A 23,185-nucleotide genomic window follows, 5' to 3' on the forward strand; every position below is an offset into this window, starting at 1 on the left:
CCTCCTACACAGGCTTATTTAGAAAGCTGTAAGCAAGCTGGAACTCACATTTCATGAAATATACTAAGAAAATTACACTTAGGGGCACATTTACTAAGGGTCGAATATCGAGGGTTAATTAACCCTCGATATTCGACCGTCAAAGTAAAATCCTTCGATTTTGAATATTGAAGTCAACGGATATACCGCAAATACTTCGATTGAACGATCGAAGGAAAAATCGTTCGATCAAATGATTTAATCCTTCGAATCAAACGATTCGAAGGATTTTAATCCATCGATCGAAGGATTTTCCTTCGATCAGAAAAAGCTTAGAAAACTTACGGGGAAGGTCCCCATAGGCTAACGCTGTAGCTCGGTAGGTTTAAAGTGGCAAAGTAGGTAGTCAAAGTTTTATTTAAAGACACCGTACTTCGACTATCGAATGGTCGAATGATTTTTAGTTCGAATTTTACAAATCGAAGTCGAAGGTCGTAGTAGCCTACTCGATGGTCGAAGTACCCAAAAAAAAAATTAGTAAAGCTTAGTAAATGTGCCCCATAGTCACTTTATTTTCCTATTGTATTTGTTGGTACCCCCACTGCCCAAAAAATCCTGATTGCTACACAATGAAGAGCATTTTACTAAACATCAAGTGACTGTAACCAGCCTACTATTTGAGTGTATTACACTCACATTTTGTAATATGTCTGCCATATTAATATTATTAGAAATGAAATGACAGTAGAAGAGAAGACAAAGAAGTATCCCTTGCCAGGAGCCAGTGGGATATGGACTGAATTATTCTGAGACAAACGTGATTAAAAGGAAGAAATTCTGTCAGGTCTACACAGTAATGAGGTGAAAGTTTTACAGGACAGTGTGAATAAATAATGCATCCGTACAGGACACATGCAGCACAACCTGCTGTATCACCAGCGAGTGACAACACCCAGAAAAACAAAGGTGCTTTTGAACTGGTGCTGTAGTCACATGTTGTTAGTAACAAAGGCCATGGTCTTTTCTGAAACTGGGTGTGTGTAAAGGTGCAGATTATAACTTGCCTTTGGCTAATATGGTGAGTCTGACCCTTGCTTTTATCTGTCAGTATTCTCCTCTCCTCTAAAGCCTTGTTATCAGCAGACTTGTTTCTTATGCAAAAGTCTGTCTGTGTTTCTCATCAAAAAGATCTCGCAAAGATCTTTCAAGTCACAGAATGACTTATATGTCTGCACAACCCATGAATAGTCTGAAGGAAAGCAATATTGGAGAGATCATCTACAACTACAGATTTGTGTGCAGTCATTTCTGTGACATTTTAGCACCATGTCAGGCTAATCTAAAGCTGGCCATAGATGCAGAGATCTGATCGTACGAATCATTGTACGATCGGACTTTCCCATCTCCCGACACGCCACTAACCATTCAGATCAAAGTCTTACCAGTCAGATTAGTTAAAGAACAGATCAGCAATGTTCTGCCCCTGACAGCAATCGTACGATATCTATGTCCAACCAAAGCTAGTGACAGTTTCCCACTGTACGATCGGCAATACACGCAGAGATATTATCGGCAGCCGACAGAAATTTTCTAACCTGTCCGATCGACCAAACGACCGATCTCCGCCGGACGAAAAATGTCGGGACTCTCCACACACGGTTCGAAAATCGTACGAATCCTCGATTCGTACGATCAGATCTTTGCGTCTATGGCCAGCTTAAGTCTAGGGAAGGTCTTCCAATGTCATTTTTTCTGAAATTTTGCCCATGCCACATGCAAGTTTAGGAAGACAGCGGAGCTTAGGGAGCTAAATGAGTGGCTCAAGTCAAGGTGTAGGAAGAAAGGTTTTGGGTTCCTAGAGCACGGGGCTGATTTTTCATATGGGTACAGCCTATACAGTCGTGACGTACTGCACCTCATGGAAGGGGGTCCACTTTGCTAAGGTAAAGAATGGCTTTCTTTCCCTTGGAGAGTATTTAAACTAGGAAAGGGGGGGGTGAGCCAAAGAATTATGGGGAAACTAGGGTAGACGGGGCAGTGGGATTAGTGAGGGGTCATGGGGGAGGAATGAGAGGGGCATACAGTTTACTAACTAAGGCAGTCCCTCTGTTAAAAGGAAAACAGGCTAATGCTAACTTAAGATATACTTCTCTATTAAGTAATGTAAATTACAAAAGTAAAAGTAGTAACCTCCGCTGTATGCTGGCAAAAAGATTAACCTAGAGTTAATGGCATGCTCTAACAATTATGATATAACCAGGCCCAGATTTGTGGGGGAGGCCACAAAAGGCCCGGGCCTAGGGCGGCAGAATATTAGGGGCGGCATCCCTCCCAGCTGCTTCCCGGGGATCACTGGGGAGCCCAGTTCCCCATCGCTCTGGTGAAGATGTGCACTTATATGCAAGTTATACACTAAATGGCTGTGCGCTGGGAGTTTGCTTAACTGAGAAGGATCTTGGGGTTTTTGTAGATAACAAGTTGTCTAATTCTGGGCAGTGTCATTCTGTGGCTACTAAAGCAAATAAAGTTCTGTCTTGCACAAAAAAAGGGCATTAACTCAGGGGATAAAAACATAATTATGCCTCTTTATAGGTCCCTGGTGAGGCCTCATCTGGAGTATGCAGTGCAGTTTTGGACTCCAGTCCTTAAGAGGGATATAAATGAGCTGGAGAGAGTGCAGAGACTAAGTGCAACTAAACTGGTTAGAGGGATGGAAGACTTAAATTATGAGGGTAGACTGTCAAGGTTGAGGTCGTTTTGTGTGGAGAAAAAATGCTTGTGAGGGGACATGATTACACTTTACAAGTACATTAGAAGACATTATAGACAAATAGCAGGGGCTCTTTTTACCCATAAAGAGTATCACCGTACCAGAGGCCACCCCTTCACACTAGAGAGGAAAGGAACTTTCATTTGAAGCAGTGTAGGTGGTTCTTCACAGGGAGGGCAGTGAGGTTGTGGAATGCCCTGCCGGCTGATTCTGTTAATGCTTTTAAGAGTGGCTTGGATGATTTCTTGGACAAGCATAATATCCAAGGCTATTGTGATACCAAACTCTATAGTTAGAATTGATATATGTATACTGTTTATGTGAGTGTATAGAGGGCACATTGTGAGTGTACGTATGTATGGATGCTGGGTTTCATTTGGAGGGGTTGAACTTGATGTACTTTGGTCTTTTTTTCTACTTGATTTAACTATGTACTATAAGCAGAGTGAGGTAAACACCACATATAATAAAAGAGGACACTACAGAACTTATTATGAATCAACTCTGAGGCAGAATTAACTGGTTTCTATGCTATTGTGCATTATTAACTATTATTAACTTTTATTAACTTTTATTATTAATTCTATATTATAGTATACTAGTGTAGAACATACTTTTTTAATGATGTAAGGTTTTTATTTCTTAAACTAAACAGGGCAAAAAGGGAAACTGAAACTCCTCCATGTTTGGTCCTTGCCTGGCAGATAATTGTCCAGTCAATATACTTAGCAAATAAAGGTGGCCATACACGGGCAGATAAAGCTGCCGATATCGGTCGTTTGGACCAATTTGACAGCTTATCTGCCCGTGTATGGGGGCTTCCGACAGGTCTTCCCGATCGATATCTGGCCACGATATCGATCGGGAAGGTTGGATTTTTACCCGACCGACCCGTCGGAGTCGCTTGGCGCATCGTAATTCGATCGTTCGGCCATACGGCCGAACGTTCGAATTACCCCCGATATAGCCATGCAGTTTAGTGGCATATCGGGGAAAGATCCGCTCGTTTGGCGATGTCGCCAAACGAGCGGATCTTGGAGTCTATGGCCACCTTTAGTCACGGCATCAAAAGATATGATGGCTGCATGTGTTTTTGAATGTTTGTGATTCCAACATCTTCCAGTGTGAAAGGGATATATTAAAGTGTTGTTCATAGACCAGATCCCATGTGTTGCTGGGTGCACTTTGTAGCTTACACTAACCTCCAGCATCACAGCTAAAAAGTAGCACCTACCTGATGCTCATCCTCCATCACATTGCTTGCAAACTCAAACACCAGCTCATTTGGTTGCACGGCTGTGGCCATTTTAAAGGCTCCCTTCTTCAGTGCCTCATGAGAAGAGGGGGTGCGGAGATTGGGATCTTGTAAACAATTTTCTTTTAGTATGTTTTTCTTCTTGACACAGTCCAATACACTATTCCCTTAAATATGTTTTTCATGGGCTTTTCAGGATCTGTAATAAATAAATGAAGAATTATTACAATATGAAGCAGTAAAGAATACAGAGGTGTATGACAGAATTACAGTTGCTACAAGCAGAAAGCTAAGCTTATATGCATATATTCATTCAGCCTTCACTGTAAAGACGATTTCAGCAGTGAAATTCAAAGTACAACAAAACACACGTGCTATATTTGTAGGTTTTTGCGCTCTAAATAAATATATATATCACAAATAAAAATATGAAGTATAAAGATCAAGCACCGAAAGAAGTCAATTTTACCCTGACAAGTTTTATTATTATTCTTTTTTTTTCTTCTCTTGTGTGGACTGTAAATGTATTCTTATCAGAAGAACAAGCTTGTGAGCTCAGGAAGGAAACAGCAATGACCGCGTCATGGCAAATGAGAACATGCAAAGATCTGCACACCACAGCCTCTCCACCCCAGACCAGAATGAAACTATGCAGCGTTAAAATGGAAACTGCCTTATTGTGGGTCATCAGTAATGTAAGAGAGGCAGCTGGAAGATACAAGGCAAATAAGGGGCTGAAGATACACTATCCTAGTTTAAAAAGTAAAATACATGCTATTCAAAGTAGGATTGAACCTCCGTTGAGAAAGAGGAAAGGAATGGCCAGCTGTATGTGATTTCAGAAGTTTATCAAAATGCTGCTTTATTGCAGTTCCCAAAAGCCAATGGCAGATTTTGATTCTACAGAATATGATATAAATTGTTATTCTGAAACAGATTAATTTAAGTACTTATCTATGAAGTTTCTAAGTCCTTCCCTGACTGCAACCTTATTGCTGTAGTCGGAGTCCAGCTTGCCCATCTGACCTTGTAGAGCAATGTTAAAACCTGCAGCAGCTTGCGTACCCAAGGAATACCCGCAAAGTAGTCAGGATTCGGGATTCCTTCCCAACCTAGCAATTTTTTTCCTGTACCTGGTTGATCCGCTTCCAGAGTGACATCACTTCCAGTCCACTGGGGACTTCACTTCAGGTTGGGTGGTGACCTGCAACCCAGCAAGACCTGCCATCCTGCTATACCCCAGGACTCCAGACAAATCAAACCTCCCTGATCAATATCTTGGCCAGATATCGATCGGGAGACCCTTCGGAAACTGGCAGAAAAGCAGCGGAATCAGTCTAATGGAATGATATTGGCAGCTTTTATCTGCCTTGTATGGCCACCTTAACTCAAATACCAAGCAGATAGAGAGAGGGACAACCAGGCCCGAAGAACAGTTTGGGACACAACTTTTGAAAACTGTGGTGACGCATTTAGCAGTAACCATTTTTTTATGCTCTGTGAAAGGATCTATCAAGCTTCTGTAAAGCTTATGTAATTTGGCCTCTTTCAACCTACTGCTTGACCATCTACGCATGTCTGGGTCCCTCCTGCTTTAACCTTCCCAATGGATCACAAACAAATCTGATTTGTGGGTGCTAATCAATGAAAGTAGTGGCAGTAGCAACTTGACCTACAACATTCAGGATTTTTGGAGTGCCTGCTTAAATTTTCTAGTATTATTTAATCCGCACCCTTTTTGGGACTTGGTTTTGGGACTTGTCACCCAAACCCAAGTTTCCACTTGTAAGTCACCACATCTCCATCATATATGGGGGCTATTTTTGTTTTTTCTACTTGAACAGATCATGGTGTGCCAGGACATGCTTCATTATTGTCATAACATATTTATATAGTTCCAGCAACTTAAGAAAAGTTCAAAGTACAAACAAACATCAGATAAACAAGTTCCCATGTGCTGAATAAAATATGGCGATGAGTTACTGAACATACAGTATATACTGTACTGACTGTAAACTTTACTATTGTACCTTTAAATAGTGCACAGGTTAATCTTTTAGAAAAAGAAGATGAACAGATATAGAGAATAACAGCAATGGATGAATACTGTATAATGAACAGCTGAACAAGAAACTTTAAGAAATTGTGACCAAAGTCCTGAGCTTGAAATATCTGACCAGGGATAAAGAAATCTGCTAGTAAGGGGCCACTGCTAATGAAAGTCTGTCCAAAAATATGCCAGTCTCCACTTTACGACTTTGCATATAGAGTTTCATATAAAGCAATTCATATTTCAGCTACAGTGTAAACATGTTTGCCTTTTTCAAACAGATCACTGACATTACAGCCAGAGGAACACGAAAATATTTTAAGGATTTCTGCCATTGAGCACAACATTCTGAAACTCAAAGGTTTATTCATAACACATAAATACGATTGCATTTCAAGCAATCATCTAAGTTAAGGTGGCCATTGACATTAAGATTCTTAAAAGATCTTTTCGTTATCGTAAGACCAAGCTTATCTTGAAATGATAGTTTAAATGTACAATTTGTCCATTAACTAAAAAGACTATTTCAAGTGATATCTTTTAGTTGAAGCTAGGAAATCCACTCACATGAGTGGATCTCTCCCCCCGATATGCCCACCTTGAGGGCGATATTAGGCTTATCCGATCGTGGGCTCTAGGTCCCAACAATAGCATCATAATGAAAGGAATATAGGCGGTCAGATTGCGGGACCGCATCAACAAACGGGATTTTTAGCCCTGCCCAATCGACATCTGGCCAACTCTCGGCCCAATATCATCTCGGGGAAGCCCGTCGGAGGGCCCCATACACGGGTCAATAAGCTGCCGACTCGTTCTGTCAGCAGCTTTTATCGGCCCGTATGGCCACCTTTAATGTTTACACTCTACTACTCCTCAAATATAGAGACAACTAACAAGAGGAAATGTTGATGCAGAACAGTTGCCAATGCCTGCAACCAGCCAGGACGCCAGGAGAAGGTCCATATGCTATGGCCAAATTTACTTTTGCATTACATATCCATACATCTGTCATGTCATCATGGACTGACATCATTAAGTAAGATGCATAAAAAAAAAAAAGATGATTTAAAAATGTCTGACATAATGTGATATTATTGCCCCTAAACATTAAGTCATTTAAAAAAAAAAAACAACCAAGTTTGCAAAAATGATGGAGGTGCCCCTAATGGAGACTAAAGAAGCTGAAGGATGGTGGCAGGGTGGGAAAATTTGCAGTCTTGAATATTGCTGGAGCTACAGCTAGACTTCTTTTATGTTTGACTATGGTCAGCTAAGCAGCCTAGCCAAATGTTGATCACAAAAAGGGGCATGAACTAAAATCTGAAAACCTCTGCATTGACAATGAAAATATGCAAAATGCTTTTAAAAACTTTTTTTCTGGATTTAGACAGGATTTTCCCAATCCTGGAGAAAAGTAGACACAGAAACAAGGGGGGGGGGATATATTTGAAACAAACAGAAATCCAGGTATGTAACAATAGTGTTCTGGACCTGGGGTTTTTCAGATAAGGGGTCTTTCTGTAATTTGGATCCCATACCTTAAGTCTATTAAAAAACTATTTAAGCGTTAAATAAACCCAATAGTATTGCTTTGCGCCCCCAATAAGGATTAATGATATCCTTATTGGGGAAAAGACAACTGCCTTGTACCTACACCTACACTGCACCTAATAAAGTGCATTCTCTTTTGCCACAATCATTGTTACACAATAAACGCCTAAATCACAAGCGAGTTGCTAAGTACATATTATTCAGGCAGCTGCAATTACTTGCGTTCTGGGAGACAAAACAGTATCATGGATAAAAGACATGGCAGGATGCATGCAGATTATGCATAAAGCAATAAAGCAAAAACAAACTGCAGGAAAAATGCTTGATCCATATCCACTGGTGACATCACAGAAGGGGGGGGTTCTTTAAACAATAATCGATTACTTTCCCGGAGTTTGGGCACTTATGGGGGAATGTAACACACAGAAATCGTTCAGGATGCACAATTAAGATTCGCAATGCAATAAATGCCTAATGAAGAATATTACATTGCGACATGCAAATGTTTTTTTTGCAAGCTTCTTCTCTTTGCAAACTTTATTACATTTCTCCCTCAGTACTAAAAGATAGAAACTGAAAGCAAACATCGAATAGGTTGCTTAATGCAACTGCACTTGTACAATTTCATATAAAAACTAGGTTAGCGCCAACTGCTCTAACACACACAATTATTTTTAGACATGCCAAGCCAGTCCAACTCATGAGTAGACCAACGAGTTTTGCGAGTTTTGGACCAAGTCATAATAACTACTTCTCTGCCTTAAAACATTTATTTTGCTTACAAGATAGGTAATCCCCCAAACTGTACCAATTCTAGTAACCCACAGTTTGTAGCTTACAGGACCAATGCATTCATGGTATAGGGGGTATCATAAGCATTTATTAATACTTGGCTACACCTTCCAAGTGGCTGCAGTACCAGGTAGCAGCCCTAGAAACAGTTTCTGGCAATCCTGCACACATAGATTTTGTACTATTCTCAAGGCCAGGGTTGGACTGGAGCATTTGGAGCCCACTAGGGCTGCCACACTAAGGGCCACCCTGGCACTTACCGGGGGCTCCTCCCAACTTCCAAACTCTGGACCCAACCCCCACACCAGACTTTAGGGGGTAGCCGATCAAGGTAGCAGGTTTGGGCCGATGTGGACCCATTCTGCTGTCCTGCCGGCCCAGTCCGACCCTGACCAAGGCGCTCAAGCTATATGATAGTTTGGCAGATGAAGGAGCCTTAAGATTAGGGGACTGTGCTCCTCAGTACAAGCAAAATATTTACAATACTCAACATTATTACACATGTAATACATATCTGTGAAAGCTATTTATCTTTTATCAGGGGCATCAGGTTATCCATGCTACTGCTTAAACTAGCACAAAATTATCCCCAGCCAGCTCCTATGAAACGGAATGGGAACACCTGAAAGAATAGATAGGGTTGAAAAGAGGAAATGTATAGGATTGTGGGTAATTGCATTCTTCATTGACTCTCTCACATCAAAGTAAATGATAGTCATGGTCAGAAGGGCATCAACACATACTGTTTCCTTCGACTAATCAAAATACAGCTAGAAAAGAACGTCATTGTGTGTTCACATTAGGTACACATCAGACCTTTTAACTCAGTAGAGTCAAAATAAATCATGAACTTAAGAGCAAAGAGAACTGTTTACCAACTAAGGGGGTTAGTTAACAGTCTAGGGTTCAATTCAGTCTTAGAAGTAAAAAACCTGCAGCCAGAAAGACTACAGAAACCAAATGAGAGACATGAATGTTGGTTGTTCCACTTTCTGTAAGGTAATGGTACACATGACATGTGCCAATTGATGAAGGGAAATCCTGGAGATACTGCCACCTCTGCACCAGGCAATAGTACCAGGGTTCCCACAGTGGCCTGCAATAATCACCGGTGCTCACTCATGCTGAGAAAGTAAGGTGAACATTTCACTCTTACATCAAATGCCAGAAATTATACCATGACAGCATTTAAGCTGGAATCATGGGGAAAATGCTGCATTAAGGGTAAAAAAACACGGAGATTGCCCTTGAAATTGAACTTAGCCCACTAACATGTGGTTGCAGATGACCACTATTGCTTTCGTTCTGATGCATTTAAAGTGCAGAAGGGTTTCCACTCATAACTCATCAGTAGCTGGAAAGTCATTGACTGTGTATAAGAGGGGATTATCACCCTGCAGTGTTCCAGCTGTCTTTCGACCAAAGTTCTGTTGAGGTGCTGAGGGTTTCTGTTTATTCAGCTAGAGGCATAAAATAATAATAATTATATGGACAGTTACCTTACACTCCGTTAGTCACTACAGATCCCAGAGCCACCCAAATGGATCTGAAGTGTATCTTCTGCCTCCTATATTAAGTCCATCTGGGCATCATGATGAATAAAGCTACACAGTAAATAATTTTTTTTATCAGTGGATAGTTGTGTTCTTGTGACAGTCCACCATAACAAAAAAAGGTTATGGTTCTCAAACCATACACCCCAAATCATTTATTTTTTAATGTTTATCTAATATTTGTAAAATGCCCAAGCTGTGTAAGCCACCACTCCAACTTTCTAAAGTGTTATATTACTTAATACGTTTATCTTGTTTTTAGCAAAGGGGCATGCTCAGTAGGGTTTAACGCTGATATTGCTAACAATATAGTCCTTAAAAGAATAAAGTTGAAAACTATTTTTTCACATCTTTAAATGGATGAAAATATCTATCATTTGCATACAAAATAAAAAGAAAATGGAATAGCATGCAAGTCAGTGCACCATAGTATTAACAATGATATAATTTATGCAAACTACAACAAATATTGCCTTAGGACATAGCTGTCCTGTTTTCTAGATATATGTATTGGCTAGATTAAAATGATGATACAATACAGGTAAAACTGTAAAGGCCTTGGATGAGGGGGGTGAGTGCATATCAAGAACCATTGGAGGGCTTAATCCAGGAGACAGGCCTCCCAGCAGGTCTGTCTATAACCATAGGAAATAATAACACCAAACCAAATAATCCTACCTGAAACCCTATGCCAGTACCTTTGCTTGACTGATAAATCAGCATTCCATAATAAAAATAACGAGCAAGCAAAGAGCAACAGACTACTCAAGGTTTTCAAATGAACTGTAACTAGAGCAGAATGAAATATAATACAAAACATATAAGCAGGGAGAGGTAACAGCAATTACATTCCTTTCAATGCAAATTTGATGCACACACCCTTCAAAGAGTATCTTAGGTGAGTTCATTTACAGACCCAATGCCAAAAGCATACAAAAAAAGGTACACCAATAATTTTAAGGCATGTTTTTAATGCTAAAATCTTGTTGTTACAGCTGTGCCATTGGGCCTTGTGTGGGACTGTGTGCACAAACAGAGCTGATTTTGGCATGGAAACAACTCACGGTCATGGAAAAATGCATGTTTACCTCTTCTTCTATTGGTAGTAACTGGCCACTGTGGCTACCCTTTGATGACACTGAAATGGCAGACAAGGTGAATCATAGTATCTATACATCTGTTCTTGTTATATACACTGCATTTTTAAAAGCCATTCGGCCTTCTTGCCACGTTCCATTCTCTCACTGTCATTCTTATCTGTCCCTCTATGCCATTCAGGCCCGGACTGGCAATCTGTGAGCGCTGGCAAATGCCAGAGGGGCTGCCGTAAGATGCCATAGACACTTAGTATTAAGTATTAAGTATTAGTGGGCTGGTGGGGGGCTGTTTGGGCCTCTGTGTCGCCTGTTGGGGCCTACCTGAAATATCAGGGCCTATTTTGATTCTCAGTCCAGACCTGATGCCATTCATTTACCTTTTATATATACCACTCCCCATGTACCATTCTCTTCATCTTATTATAGGGTTGCCATCTGTTCAGTTTTGACCCGAACAGTTCGGTTTTCCTAAGGCCTGTTTGGGTCTCAACTTCCTGCTTGGTTTTCAGCCTTGAGCAACCCAAAGCAATAATCTGGCCAATAAATGAGACATTTAAATACTATGTTACTAATTTCAACATGGCTATTACAAAGTGCAGTTAAATGCCTATTATTATATAAACAACAGAGCAAATCGATCACAAATAAGAAATGTTATTTTCTAAATTGGCATTGCTGTATTTCAGAGCTTTCTGGTTAACCGAGTTCTGTATAATATAATAATAGAGTAGTAGAGTAATCGAATAGTTCTCTCATACCTATAATTTAAGGATTTGGTTTACTCATCTGGCGGAATATATATAGATATAGGGTTGCTACCTGTGTGGTTTTGAGCTGGATATCTCCGTTTTTCAGTTCAAAATGTCATGTCCAGTTTAAAACCTGGCATCATAACTTCAGTAACATCTTTGTGCCTGCCTCTGATGTCATCATGCCCACCCCAACATCAATGCCCCACCCCCAATGCTATCTGCCCGACCCCTATGTTCCGGTTTAGTCGTCGTTAAAGGTGGCACCCCTAATCTTATACCCCTTAACTCACATGCCAATGTCCATAATCCTTTGCTCTTACCCTAGTGCTGTGCAAGGCAAGCTGGGTGGGAATTGAAGTGCAGCAGGATATTGCACCATCTGAGACTCGCCCATTATTCAGCTGGCAATCAGTTAACCCTTTACAGTGTGTTTATGCCTGCAGAACTGGTTTGCACACTTTGCTATGATACTCTAGGTGCCTGTTTAGGGAGGGGTTTATTTAGGAGAGTATAGTCGCAACACACCTAGATCCTCTTTTTTTTCCCTCTCACAAAAGGGAGCTTTTCTTTATTTCTCTCCCATTCCTCTCCTGGGTGTGCAGTACACTAAAAGGTGACTCAGCAGAACGGCACTGACCTTTGCTCATATATTCACAAACAAAAGTTTCATTAGGAGCACTCCACTGCTGTCACTACAATTCCTTCACTAGCAAACAGTTGGGCTTTTACTGCTGCTTACGGCTCTCACTTTGCCGGTGGCTAATAGGGGGATTTGATGTTTGCTTATATTAGAAAACAAACAGTAGTAAAAAGCAGTAAGCATTAGAGGAAAGTTTGGAAAGTGGGAGTGCTGGTGATTCATTATAGGGCAGGGCCACACTGTAACTTTAGTCACCTGATGTTACTCATCATGACATTCTTATCGTGAACAAATGTGAAGCTAGACGTTTAAAGCTTAGCCTGCCAATGTGTCAACTAAAATCCACAGGAATCAGCCATTACATAAAAAACAAAATTGCATTAGAGTAGACATGGGCACATGTTGCCCGCCCTCATGTGGGAGGATTACCTTGCTTCATTTTGACTTGGGAAAGTTGTCCCGTGTGGTCAATGCTAGATGAAGGGAATATGTTTTTGCATTCCTAACACTCTGATGCCCAAAGCATTTGAACAAAATCAGATAGGCAGGTGAGGCTTGTGCCTGGGGTCTGGGGAAGGAGAGATTTTATGTGTGAAGTGATGGCAGCTTTTCAGACTTACAACGTACTTGCGAATGTGTTAAACCACCTGGAATTGTGGATACTGTTCGGCATCTTTCCAAAAGGCAGCCATTCACATGTTGGGGCAATACTTACCAGTGCAATTATATTCATTTTTCTTCATATAATTTTCTGGGACGCATTTCCAAGAGTCTTCCCAACATGTCTCCTGTACATTTTCCTCTTTGAGGGTTTGTACAGCTTTTCTTGTTGACATTTGGTTAGCACTGCTGCCTCGTTGCTGGAGGGGAGGAGCTTCATTTCTGGCAAGAGCACTATCTGTTTATGTTTTGTATTTTCTCCCACAGTTAAAAAAAAAAGACTGATATGTTAGTTGGCTGGTAAAATTAGCCCTACTGTGTTTTTGGTACCAGTGGAGGAGAAACTAGCCTGTAAGTTTCTCTGCTGAAGGGGCTGATTTGAGCTATTACAGAGTCTGTGCAAAATGCTTAACATTGCATTTCCCATAATAACGCTTGCAGCACAGGGATTTATCCACTTTTTTCAGTAGAGTTAGGATGGCAGCTTCCCAGTGCCAGTTCCCTAGGCAAGCCGGGCAGTCGCAGCGCCTGTTTGGTGTGCGCATTTACCCTCGTGTGCGCAAATTTGCTCTCGCGTGTGCATGCGTGAAGTTCGCGAGCATGTGCAGAAGTGCAAGAAGCGTGAAGAAACGGGCAGAGAAGGGAACCGGACTTGGGGTAGTCGACAGAGAAGGTATGTGCCTGGCGCCCTCCCAGCTTTGCGCCCTAGGCACGTGCCTACTCTGCCTACGCCTAGTTCCAGCCTGCAGCTTCCTATCACAAACCCGCCAACCGCCGTCCCACCAACCCGTGCCCGACTTCCGCATTCCTATTATAGACCCGCCGATGATGCACCAAAATGGGTGAGGCGAGAGGCGCACGTCTATAAAAGCTCAACCCTGAAGTCGGAAGCTGGGGGAGGGGGGAGGTCTACTACAAAATTGTATGGCAAACAGAGTTTGTACCATAACACTGTTCGAGCTAAAAAAAAATCTACTTAAAGCACTGGCCATTGATCTCATTAATGGAAAGGGGACTACTATTACAACTACAGTGTGTCATTGACCTTAATGTGATACTGACGCTAAAAAAAATTTTTTTCAAAATATTAATCTACATCAAAAGTTACTTATAGGTGTTGGTTGTTTTTCGCTGATAGTTCTGCTTTTGTAAGTAATTGTCACTTGAAGTTGCTAAACCTGACTGTTTTGTCAACCTGAGTTTCTAATGCTAACAGACTACTGCTGCACAAATATGGCAGCCCCCTCAGCTTGAAAAAGGGCCAAGTGAGACCTAAAATGTTGCGGTAATGCCCTATAAGTGTGCAATAAAGGCATTTTTATTTATAAGACATCATGGTGCTGTTCATATCGAATTTCAGCCCCCTCATTGAGGAACAGGGAAGTAAGAAATGTAATGTAAAAGCATCAGGCAAATACTTTTATGGCAAAATTATAAATAGTATTCAAAGGCAATGTTATGATAGATAATAAAAAAGGTTATTTTCCGATGTCAGTATCTCTTTAAGGCAAATGCTACAGACAGGCCCGGATGTGTGGCAAGGCCACAAAGGCCTGGGCCTAGGGTGGCAGAAATTGAGGGGTGGCATCCGTATATACGTGCAAGTGCAAGGAGACGGGGAGAATGACGCTGAATGGAAGGTGACGGGAGGACGACGTGGGAGGGGACGACAGAGGGGGGATGCATAAGGGGGCATTGAGCAGAGACTGCCTAGGGGCGCACCATTTGTAAATCCTGGGCCTGGCCACAGAGGGCCTGATCTCTGCTTTGGCTTTTAGCTCAACAGCACCCTCTGAATGACAGAGAGTAATCAACTTTAGGATTACTTGACAATACAGAAAGTGCACTTGCAGTCTCTTACAGTGGGCCCAATTTATAACACAACCAATTAGTGATTAGCCATTTTCAGTCATCTGAAGGCAGAACATTGAAATAAAATATCTTGATGCTTGGAGATACTGCCCATGTACATATTGGACCAGTATTTATAAATAACCCCCTCTGACCTTTAAAGAGGTCTATTGAGCTGAAAGACGGTATTAGCAGTCTAAAGACTTCTAAAATTGATAATATCTCAGAAACCACTAAAAATAGAAAATAATTATAAATGTCAACATGCTCAATACGTTTACATCATTTTTTTTATTATATCCCCTTGACACACAGGATGCTTTGTCATCTGTGGGAAATCGCCTCTTCCACTGGCGGCAAAGCACCTGAAAATATCTTCCTTCCCATCTGTTGCTACTGCTAAGGCTGCAAGTAAAAAACCTACATGAAACAATTCTGCAGAATCACACAAAAATGCAGACACAATAATTTCCGTGCAATTACAGGGGATCACCACTTGTACAGTGCTTTATAATCAGCAATAACAATAGCAACAAGATCATTTAACAGGGACGATAGAGCACTGTATCACTGGCCTTTTAGTCTGCTAGACATCATTTAAACATTACATTTTACCTATTCTTTGCTTATGGCCCATTTGAAACATAAGGCCTGTTTATTTTGGTCATGTTGAACACAACAGATGTTTTTTTTTCCCTTTAAATGCAAAAAAACCTATAAGAATCGGTAGCCATAACAAAATAATCACAACACAACTCTTCAAAACAAACAGCATAATGAACAATGCCCTCTCTAGAAAAAGTGGAAGATTATACTCTCGACAGTGGCCGGCAAGACCTCGATCTACCACTGAACACGTCTTGGCAAAATGATGTTCCATCATACCATAAAAGATATTCTGTGTAGAATATACACCAAGCCTCTTTTATTGGTGATTTTTCAGTTACTATAACCAAAGACAGTCAGCAAGCAAAAATATAGAGAGAGGGTAATCGCACAATCACAATAATTTCTTAGGGCAAACACAGCTAAGCATTTGGAGGCAATCACTTCCAAATTCAGGAGCATTCTCAAACCAAAATCAGTATCACAATCTTTAATTACACACAATAACGCAGACAGCAATTGACTTTGAACTTCACAGGAGACTGTCAAACTTCATCAGTCTGACTATTTATAGACCATAGGCCAAATTAAATTATAACTATGGGTGCAAGGTCCATTTTTATCAATAATATCAAAATTATGCATGGAAACAGATATTCTCAGGCAGTATCCATCACAAACCTTATTTTGTCTGCTGCCATCAAGCCACTATTCTTTTTCGTCTTCTGTGTTCCACATACCAACATTAACAATGAACATCATTTTCACTTTCTACATCTTTTCCACATTTCTTACCTTACTACATCCCATAACCTTTAACACTGAAAGACCCACAGAATAAAACTAGTGTTCTAGTAAAGGGTGTTTTTGCCGTGAAATTAGTGGGCTCATTTAAAAGTCGAAAAAGCACATCTTCTAACAAAAGAACTAAAGCTAAACGAAAGAAATAAGGCAGAAATGTTGTACATTATGTTTTGAACTTATGTACCAGCCCAAGGCAACCACAACCCTTTAGCAGGGAAGATCTGTGTCTCCAAAGATGCCCCAGTAGCAATTAATCTTCTTTTCTGCTGATTCACATGCTCTGTGCTGCTGTCACTTACTGAGCTTAGGGGCCGACCCACAGTATACTGAATATAAATGTCACAATATAATTCTGATTTGTAAATATTCACATTATTGGTAGATGGCAGTTCAGAAGTCAGCACAATTAGCATCAGAATTTAATGATCAGCCGTGTAGCATCAGCATATATGATAGGCCAGGTTCATTTTTCTGCTTGATGAATTGCGACGACCCTTAAACTTAGCTTCTCAACAGCTGCTCAGAGCCCAGCGAGCATGCGCATGTCGCAGACACTCCTAAACAAAATAGAGATTCTGATCCTTTAATAGAGAATTCAACCCGTAACTTAAAAAAATCCTACCCCCCTACCCTACGTAGACCCCCCTCACTCCTTCCCCCTGCCTAGCTGCCCCCCCAAGGAAATGCCCCTTACTTTTTACTTACCCCTCTGTGCAGATTCAGGGATCGCAGTTCACCGCAGCCATCTTCCAGGTCTTCGGTACACTGAGACTGAGACCGGCAAAGCGGCGCATGTGCAGCTGGATCAATTAACTGGTTTGCGACAACTGCACATTCACCGAAATGGACAATTATTGCCGAATTGCCAGTAGAAGAGATGAAGACGTGGTGAACTTCGATCCCTGAATTTGCACCACGGGGTAAGTAAAACGTTAGGGGCATTTCCCCGGGGGGCAGCTAGGCTGGGGGGAGGAGGGAGGGGGTCTACGTAGGGTGGTAGGGTTTTTTTTGTTACAGGTTGAATTCTCCTTTAAATAGACATAAGCCTGCCAGTTCCTATATTGCAAATGTCATTTTCCAGCTGTTCATTGAAGCTGATCTTGTGTATGTGCCCATAATGCAGTAGTGGCTTACACCCACACACCTCTCTGCATATAGGGTTTCCAACTGTTTCCTGGCATCAATTGTAGTAGAGCATTTTAAGTGGCCTCCCTCTAGTTCTGGACTATGATTCAAATATGGAATTTCAAGTACAGTGAAGCCCTCAGAGGCCCAAAAATAAACACATGGCAATTAATACCCCACTGGCATTTGCCAAATTTTTACACACAGTCAGTCTGGGCCTCCTCACCTCCAATGTAAAGCAACTGTATGCTTTCCTTAAAAGCTGGCTACTCATCAGAATGCATTCTAACACTGCACTGCTGCTAACCACAAACAAAGAGAATTCAAGCAAATGATTGTTCTATTAGTGTTGTAGTGGGGAGCAACTTGTCACAGTCATCAATGGGCTTATCTCATAGTCTGCAATCTGTAACCTGTCTCTATTTATTGCCAAACTGCAACTCCGTGTCTGCCATGGGTGCTGGGAGTTGAAATTGCGAAACAAAGAGCCAAACAAAAGGATCTTGTGTTTCTGGTTTGCAACAGATAGTGTTGAGAAAACAGTGTTTTTTCCTGACAATAGGACATCATTTCAACCCTTTTGCTGCTATTGTTCAGCTTTGCAATCAGGATAATTTTGCATTTTTAGGCAATAAAAATAAATTGTTTTATTATCACATGAAAGCAGACATTGAATGCAATTTTTGTTGAAAAAACCTTATCATGCATATAAACCATTGGAACCTACACTATTTATGGTGCTATAATGATCTATTCATGGAGTAATGAATGAGAACAGTATTAGTGGACAATCAATGACTGTATTACTGCAGTATAATGCAAATTCTGTTGGGAGAAAATGAATGAACCGAGTTATAGGTTTCAATAAAGCCTCTCCCTGGCAGACAGAAAGGCATTATAGTGACATATTGAATTCTTTCAGTCACCATAACAAAACCTAAAAACCCAGATGCCAAACACTACAAGCTCCCAAGCAAAATACACGAGCATTTATTTCCACTATGATAAAACCTCAAAGGCTTTAAACCTTGTGTTTCCAGCTACTCCTGAACTACAACCTACTGGCAAGCTGATAGTAGTTCCACAAAACATGCAAACTGGGGGTACCCCTGAACCAACAAGAGACTGACTAGAAAATGCAGAACAAAAACAATGGAAGCCATTTATCTTCATGACATCATTCTGCAAAGTGCTATGCATGCAATAAACTGCTATAAAGATACATATTGATGCATTATTTAGGCTTTTAGGCTAAGGTAACATTATTGCAGATTTACAATAGCTTCTGGAAGGCTGCAGCAATTTATCTTCCACCCAAAACATTGTTACATAAAGCACAAGTGAAGGCAAGAGATCTATCTATCTTGCTGGTCTTTGGCCTACTGTAACTGAGCAGAAATTCCAACAATAACAATGTTACTTTACCTCGTACAGAAATCCTATTATCTTGGGTTTCTAGCAAATTGTAGAGTAACATCCCCGTCCTTCATGCCTGTTTTCTCGGTGGGGCTGACAGCAACAGGCACAGTCACAGCCCTGGGAGGGCCGGCTGCATTTACCCACCAGGACCTGAAATTCCAGTTCTCTTGCATTGCTGCCTGCTTTCCTAGGTATGGCTGGCCCAGCCTACTCCGTATCAGGTTACACAGAGCAAGCATTTGTAGCACCTTGCAAAACAAACATATCACATACCTGGATCTGTCTATACCTGTTGACTTCATACTTAACTCTTCCTTTCCCACTCAAAACACATTTTGCTTATTGTAAAAGGAAAAGGGGCAGCTGAAATAAATTAACTGGTTTAACCCATTCATGTTTGAAGTCCCCGATGCTGCCTTATCCTATTAAAATTCAGCATCTTCCTAATCTGGGTGATATCAAGGAGCTCCTACCGTAGTACAAGCACTGCTAGTATTGGCAAGGTGACAGCTCATATTTAGCAGCTGTTCTAGTTAACAACATGTGGAGGCTTCGTTTTTTTTTTTGTTTTAGGGCAGAGACACACGCTGCAATTCACCCTAATTCACCGACTAATCTCCCAGAACTGCCTCCCTGCCGGCTAGAATGAAAATTGCCAACGGGATGGTTCTCAGTCCTTGTGAGGCAACTTTGGGCGACTTTGGATAACTAAGCACTCCGTGTGCCATCCCACCGCGATTTTCATTCTAGCTGGCGGGAAGGCAGTTCGGGGAGATTAGTCGCCCCGAAGAAGAGGAGATTTGTCGCCGGTGACTAATCTCCCTAAATTGCCGCCTGTGTCACTGCCCTTAAGGGAAGGGGGAAAACATGAAACAAAATAAGACAAGAAAAGGTAAGCAAGCTAAACAAACATGGTTCACATTTGTAAGTGGGTATTAACATGTGGTGTCTCCAGTGGCCCCTCTAGAGATTCATCAGGGTGGCGGAGGCTTAATTTTAGTGGTTTGAAAGGTTTTTGGAAACCACGACTAAACTCGCAAATTCTAAAACCACGATTGCCATTGAATTTATTAAAAAAAATATGACTAGTTTTTCAGACAATTTCTATCGAATTTTTTATTTCAAAAACCTCTAAAAGTGCAAATTGAATTAAAGAAGTCCAATAAGATCAGCACAGCTCCTGCTGACTTCTATAGGACCTCGCCAATTTTTACTTGGCAAAGTAAGGCATTAAAGATTTCATTGTTTTTTTACACTTAATACATTTAAAAGAGCTTTTTAGAAATATTAGGAGAACCACAAATTTTTCAAGACTCGTGTATAAAAAAAAAATCGCAATTTGATTTCTAGTAAATGGGCCCCCTACGGATGCCGCTTTTGATTCCATGAGATGACAAACACACATTTGTATTTGCGCAACAGTATACCCCTATTTTTGCCACTAGAAAAGGAGTTTTTCCTTTTCCTGTCAATAAGCAGTCTCAGTACATGGAAGGATAATATATATATATATATATATATATATATATATATATATATATATATATATATATATATATATATATATATATATATATATATATATATATATATATATATATATATGGCCATTTCTTTTGTGAATCGAAGATGATAATAAGGTGAGTGGCAGGATCTGCTATTTCAGACAGCTGGGATTTATTGCATGTGATATGGCTCCTGGATCAGACTAGAGCTGGAAGCAGAGCCATCTTTAGGGGGTGCCCAATAGGGGCAGCTGCCCTTTGCCCATTACTTGAGAATGGCAGAGGGAGCCCCAGTGGTGTAACTAGGGGATCACAGGTCCCCCATTCTTCTCCCCACCTCATCCTGCGGGGACACGATTGTGGCCTTACCTTCAGGCCTCTGTGTAGCATCCTGTGATGACTCTAAAGGGCCCTACTGGGGGGGGGCAGTGCCAGTTGCACCCCCTATTCTGAAATGCAGATTGGGCCCCCTATTAGTTTCTAACTAAGTTATTGATACATAAGGCCTCATTTACAAAGTACCGTGCAGGATGAAAAGTGTTAAATAAAAACTGTTGCAAACTGCCTTGTTTTTTGCATGTTTGCACCTGCCCTGCACTTTGCACCATGGTGCAGATCTTTCTGCTCTAGAATGAAGCACAAAGACCAGCATTCCCTCCATGAATACTGTTTGGCAGCACTATATTCGGGAAGTGTGGCTGGGGGGGCACATGATTCAGACACACAAGTTAGGGAGTGCCATTGGGCACAGGGTGCTAAAAAGTTCTGCCCTTACCATCTGCCATATGCCAGGGATGCCTTGAGTCCACAGGTGTTGTACTCTGCACTTTGCACCAGATATCTGTGATAAAAGAGGGATGACTCTAGGGAAAGGATAGTGTGTATAAACAAACTGCTCTCTGTATGAATTATTTAATACAAAAAGAACAATAGCAACAGGGTTTTTCCATTTATCCAATTGTCCCACACATTTTAGACACAAAACCTATTTACGGAGATCATGTTTTATATAGGATTATAGCACAAACAAACAAAATCACTGTGGGAGGATCAGTTCAAACAGTGACCTCTGAGGCAGAAGCAGATGAACAAATCAGCAAAATTCCATTTGTACATGCAATTTTCTACTCTTTACTTGGTGATAAACAGTGCAGCACTAGCTGCTCCGTTCAAAGAAGTAAAAAAGGAAGACATGGCCTAACAAGCCAGCCTTTTATATGCTTATCTGTGTGTTTTTGTATATATAATTTCACTTTATATCCAGCCAAAGCATTTTATCTGCTTTTACAAGTCCCTGCCCAGCTCATCGATTTGATTTCATGTTTTATGGTCTCACTCCTTTGTGCAAATAAGTGTTTTCTTATTAGAATCCTCAGATGCATCACATACAAATAGATTTACAAAGAGCCAGGGATGAAGTGCATCAGAGCTCATTCAGACAGCACTCCTTCCTTAGGTCTGGCTTCACTGCGCAACTTGCAGAGTGACGAAGGTCGTCTTAATGACTCACAAGTTAGTGGATGCGTAGGGGGCACATGGAATATATCTATATGTGCAATGCAAAGCCTGCATGGAATTCTGAAGAGTTGTCAACCAACCTGATAGGGAAGTTTTTAACAAATTCACAGATTTATAAACATTCAACACCATTCTGCTGCATAGGGTGATCGTGTTCAACAGCTGTACTAAGCATTGTCAGTCTTCAGAATTCTGAATTTCTGATGCAACTTGTATATTGGGAGAAAGTATTTGGACAATTCTTTTCTGCACCGAAAGGAAAATATAAAATCCAAAGATATTCTTAATGTTTGACCAAGTAGTAACTATCAATACAATGTTATAATTTACTTTACTTGGAATATTAGACCCTATATACTGTATGTATAAAATGCGAGGAATTTCACAGGTCACTTTAATGTTATGTTCACCTTTGATTTTGAGACCAATAGGCTTTGCAAACTTCTATTTCTCTGGCACCTTCCGCAGGAATAGAGTAAGCAATAAGCCATTAAGCTATATGTTGGCCTGGAACATAGTATTTGTACCTGGATAGAGAACTGGCTAAAAGATAGACTACAAAGAGTGGTGGTAAATGGAACATTTTCTAATTGGACCAGTGTTGTTAGTGGAGTATCGCAGGGCTCTGTACTAGGTTTTCAACTTGTTTATTAATGACCTGGAGGTGGGCATTGAAAGTACTGTTTCTATTTTTGCAGATGATACTAAATTGTGCAGAACTATAGGTTCCATGCAGGATGCTGCCACTTTGCATAGTGATTTGTCTAAACTGGAAAACTGGGCAGCAAACTGGAAAATGAGGGTTCAATGTTGATAAATGCAAGGTTATGCACTTTGGCAAAGATAATATAAATGCAAGTTATACACTAAGGGGCTGATTCACTAACTTCGAGTGAGGGATTCGAAGTAAAAAAAAGTCGAATTTCGAGTATTTTTTTGTGCTCCTCGACTATCGAATTGGCGTAAATTCGCCTGAGTAGAATGATTCGAATAGATTGAGCGCAAAAACGATGCTACTATTCGCCATTCGATAGTCGAAGTCCTGGATCGAGTGCAAAAACGCTGCGACTATTCGCCCATTAGATAGTCGAAGTACTGTCTCTTTTAAAAATACCTGCGACTGCCTACTTCGCCACTTAAAACCTACCGAATTGCTTTAAAAGCCTATGGGAAAGTCCCATAGGCTTGTTTTCCAAGTTTTTGATCGAATAAAAAGGCATTCGATCAAATGAAAATCCTTAGAGCGAATATTCGATCG

The 23,185-nt window shown here is 40.8% G+C and overlaps 1 protein-coding gene across 7 annotated transcripts in view; it reads right to left on the reverse strand.

The window, feature by feature from the left end:
• Positions 1 to 23,185, reverse strand: part of elf1.S (E74 like ETS transcription factor 1 S homeolog) — a 76,293-nt gene that overhangs the window by 15,462 nt on the left and 37,646 nt on the right. For 4 of the 7 annotated variants that reach the window (XM_018248075.2, XM_018248072.2, XM_018248076.2 and 1 more), the window contains 1 exon segment: positions 3,984 to 4,203. In XM_018248075.2, coding sequence (XP_018103564.1) covers positions 3,984 to 4,055 — 72 coding nt within the window. In that variant the 5' untranslated portion in view covers positions 4,056 to 4,203. 7 annotated transcript variants of the gene reach the window in all.

Source organism: Xenopus laevis, chromosome 2S (genome assembly GCF_017654675.1).
Source record: "Xenopus laevis strain J_2021 chromosome 2S, Xenopus_laevis_v10.1, whole genome shotgun sequence".
NCBI classification, from domain to species: domain Eukaryota; kingdom Metazoa; phylum Chordata; class Amphibia; order Anura; family Pipidae; genus Xenopus; species Xenopus laevis.